The sequence below is a fragment of the Lactuca serriola genome, chromosome 4 (genome assembly GCF_051521515.1).
Source record: "Lactuca serriola cultivar US96UC23 chromosome 4, Lser_US96UC23_V15, whole genome shotgun sequence".
In the NCBI taxonomy this organism is placed as follows: Eukaryota; Viridiplantae; Streptophyta; class Magnoliopsida; order Asterales; family Asteraceae; genus Lactuca; species Lactuca serriola.
Genome location: NC_136411.1, coordinates 233,722,717 through 233,726,884, shown reverse-complemented (window position 1 = coordinate 233,726,884; position 4,168 = coordinate 233,722,717). Strand labels below are relative to the sequence as shown.

The 4,168-nt window shown below is 34.5% G+C and overlaps 1 protein-coding gene across 1 annotated transcript; it reads right to left on the bottom strand.

Moving 5' to 3' along the window:
• Positions 1-207: 207 nt before the first annotated feature.
• LOC145096829 (flavonoid-6-hydroxylase-like) lies at positions 208-2,340 on the bottom strand. The gene is made up of 2 exons (XM_079034191.1): positions 1,305-2,340; positions 208-1,115 (listed from the first exon to the last, which is right to left on the bottom strand). Exons 1-2 carry the CDS (start codon positions 2,259-2,261, stop codon positions 483-485), a joined length of 1,590 nt encoding a protein of 529 aa, XP_078890317.1. The 5' UTR covers positions 2,262-2,340; the 3' UTR covers positions 208-482.
• Between the last annotated feature and the right edge of the window lie 1,828 nt (positions 2,341-4,168).

Here is a 4,168-nt window from a genome sequence, read left to right as displayed (position 1 = left end):
ATTGATTATTTGAGTTTTCCGTTCAACGTAATTATCCGTGTCTCTTTTATTTAGTACGTCATTATTCTTGTTGGCGATTGTTTACGTTTGATATCTTAATTCTATTTTTAAATATTCTTTGTTATTTGAATTCTTGAGGTGTTTACACACGTTTTACTTGAACAAAGTTCGTGCAAACGACAATCTTAAGTAAATATTGAAATAACATTTGCATGCTAAGAATCCTTTATTATTGAGGATTGAATTATAAACCAAGGAGGGCTCTATATATATAGAGATTACAAACAACAGTAAGTAAAATACATGCATAAAATACGGATGATCGAAAACAAACTTAGTATGACTAAACAAGTTATTGATAAGGCTAGTCAGGAGTGGATTCTCATATTTTCTTTTATCTTCCAATCAATCTTCAATGTGTCTAGGGTGTGGGCTTATAGTCAGGGGGCATTGGAGCTTGTAGTTGCTTTGAAGCTGAAATATCATGCAGCAACAGGGTACATATCAAGGGATAAACGAGGCGCCAGAAGGACCTCAAGTGGGATTGCTTTGCTGATAGTCACTCCGGCGCTTTCGCTCATATCAATGGGTTCATTCGATGGCTTTTTAAGCTCAAATTGTTGTATTAAAGTAGCTAAAGTTATATGCAAAGACCGAAGAGCAAACGGAATAGCAGGGCATACTCTTCTACCACTACCGAAAGGAATCAATTCATAATTGTTTCCCCTGACATCAACATGTTTATGACTTGTCAAGAACCTTTCTGGCTGAAATTCTTCAGGATCTGACCATTTACTAGGATCATGTTGAATTTTCCAAAGATTAGTCAATAAACGTGTGCCTTTAGGGATTTTGTAGCCACCGATAATGCAATCCTCCATGGACTCATGAGGAAGGTTTAGAGGTCCAGGCGGGTATAAACGCAGTGTTTCTTTAACGATTGCGTCAAGGTAAACAAGGTTCTTTAGGTCCGACTCCTCTACTGCTCTCTTCCTTCCAACATGCTCATCCAATTCATGTTGGGCAATTTTTAATACTCTTGGGTTGTTGAGCAACAAACATAAAGCCCATGTTAATGTTGCAGATGTTGTGTCCAATCCCGCAGCTAAAACAGTCTGCAAGTTTGAAGTAAAACAAATTTCTTGTATTAGGTTTCAAGCAACATGCTGATAATGTTGTGGAAATATTATAATGAATGTGGAAGAAACTATAAACGATTAACAAACTTTGGTAATAGTAGTCGTATAGCATTGGTGATGTATAAGACCAAATAATGATGATGAGACAAAGATTATTAGGCTTACCAAACATGTAGCCTTGATTATGGTATCATGGTCAAAACCACGGAATTCCTCTGGGGAGGCACCTTCAAGAACGGAAATAAGAACATCCATGAAGACTTGGCTTCTTTCATGTTGCTGCGCATGCTTTTCCTCCGCTCTCACTCTCTTGTGATCCTCTAGCCATCCTGTAACAATTCCGTACATCTCTTCTCCTGTCATCTTCATTTTTTTCTCGTATCCTCCCAGGTCCAATGGCTTCAGATATGGAATAAAATCAGACACCACAAATGTGCCCAGCAACACAAAGAATTTCCTTATCACTTTTTGAAATCGAACACCTTCTTTGTCATCAGGTGAAAACCTTTTTCCTGAAACAACCCTGACGACAACATTTAATATCAAGTTCTGAAACCATTGTTTCATATCCACCTGTACCATGTCGGAACTTCCACTTTCTTTATTCTTTACCCAAGCGTTATATATATCTTCCATGGATGCTTTAACCTCTGAAGAACGAAGAGGTCCAAGCATCTCCACACGTCGCTGAGAGAGAACCTCCAGAGTCATGATCTTGCGCACTTGTCGCCAGTAGTCCCCATAAGGAGCTAGAGCCAAAATGGCATAGTTATAGCCCATGTGTTCTACTGCCATTGACTTGGGTCGACTTGCAAACACCTTATCGTTTGTGGTAAAGCACTCTTTCGCCATCTCAGCGCTACTCACCACCAAAACATTGTGAACACCAAGCTTGATGCTGAAAATAGGGCCATATTTATCTGCCAATCCACCTAAGACCCTGTGAGGTAGTTCAGGTCCACCTAGAAGGCGCAGGTGTCCGATTACTGGCCATCGGCCCTTGACTTGAGGTGGTTCTGTGTTTTTCACTCTCTTTCCTTTAAAGCTTTGCAGCAGGAATTTTAGTATAAAAGAAAAAACAATTGCGGCTATAGTGGCTGAAAATGGGAGAAACAACTCCATGTTTTCTACGTCCAGAAAGAATTATGAAAATGATGATACATAGGTTTCATAATATATAGAGATGGAACTCCCTGGTGCAGGTAATCATGAATATATAATATTTAAATAAATATATATAGATGGCAATGTTGAATGTGTCTAGTCAACAAAGTGGGCTTAAGGCAATGATAGAGACATTATTTTTTTTTATTAAAATTTAAAGTAAAATGTAGCATCAACATTTACTTAAACAGAACATATATATAATTTAGGAATCGAATTAAAGTGATTTATTGGCGATGTGTCTTAGTAATGATAGAATCATGACGTTGGATGTGTTTGAACAAAGAAAAAGGCAAAAAAAAAAAAAAAAAAAAAAATGGACATATATCTTTGCTAGACACAAGTTGTTTTATTAAAGTGAATGAAAAATGTAACATTAACATTTACTTGAGAAGCGAAATGTTATAAAGTTTGGTAATTTTTTTTCAAAATTATTTAGTTTTCTCTAACTAAAAACATATTGTAAATGTTATAAAGTTTTATAATGTGTTTGTATTCATCTAAAACTATATTTTGTTTGTCTGTTATATTTTTTTTGACGTATATGAATTGATAGAAAATACAAAACTTATGATTATTTATTATTTTAATGTATTTAAATTGATCTATAATTTATTTTTATGTATATTTTTAATATTTGAACTAGTAACGTTAAATTAATGATTTATATATATGTATGCATGTGTATGAAAATAGGGAAAAAAAGATGAAAATTGTAGAACTGATTAACCGGACGGTCAAACCGGTTGAACCAGGAACCGGTTTAACAAAAAAAAAAAAAAAACGGTTTTTTAAACAATGGATTTATTGGCCTTGCGTCAAAAAATGATAGAATCTTTGAATTGTGGATTTAGATGTATTTTAACCAAATTAACTTTCATCTATTTGTCAGCTAAATACGTCAATCACCGAATCTTTTACTTCAATTCTTTGAATTCCTTTGCAATCCATGAACCAAACGTGACTGTAATTTATTCTATAACTAATAATGTATAAAATGATATATCGGTAGTCGGTAATTTTTTTTTTTTTTTGGAAATCAGTAGTTTTATATATGAAAAAGGCATACATAGCAAGAAATGGAAAAAACAAAACGAGAGCAACCCCAATACTCAATGAAATTCAACCCCGACAATAACAACGTTTGAGGTCTTAGTCTGAGTATTTTGATGTAAATGAATCCTTGAATGTTTGATCATGCAAGTGTATGATCTAATGTCTTTTGAATAACAATCAATGGAATTAATATGCGTTGAATCAGAAACTTGAGCATGTCGGAATTCTTGAACTAACTGAAGCCTCACAAGTTATTTCTCATCCTCCACCTATTAGAGGGTTAGAAATGTAAATAGTGTTAATAGAAGGCTTAAAGTGTAATTATGTGTCAAAGTTAGTTATGGTCGTTAGTTGTTATTTCTTCTTCTTCCAGGTACGTAATCTGTTGATCGATTCAACGAAATTCGAGATGCTTCTTTTCTCATTTCTATTATTCGATATGGTATTAGAGCAACTATAACTCGTTTTCACTCAATTCTTGATCGATTCCCGTCATATTATCTTCTTTTTATCTATGATTTCTAAAATTGATTCACAATCTGATCTTCTTTTGATTTCGTTTGAACTCGATTCGCCATGTCTAGATCTCAACTTGAAAGCTTACAAAATTTGAGCATTTCACCAATTGGTGATAGAATGCCGCCTAATTACATTCATCATTCAGATAATCTCAGTTTCATTCTTGTTTCTCAGAGACATACCGGTGACAATTATCCGTCATGGAGTAGATCCATGATGATTGCTTTTTCTATAAAAAATAAGGTAGATTCATCAATGGATCCTTACCTGAACCTCCTATTCCTCAAATC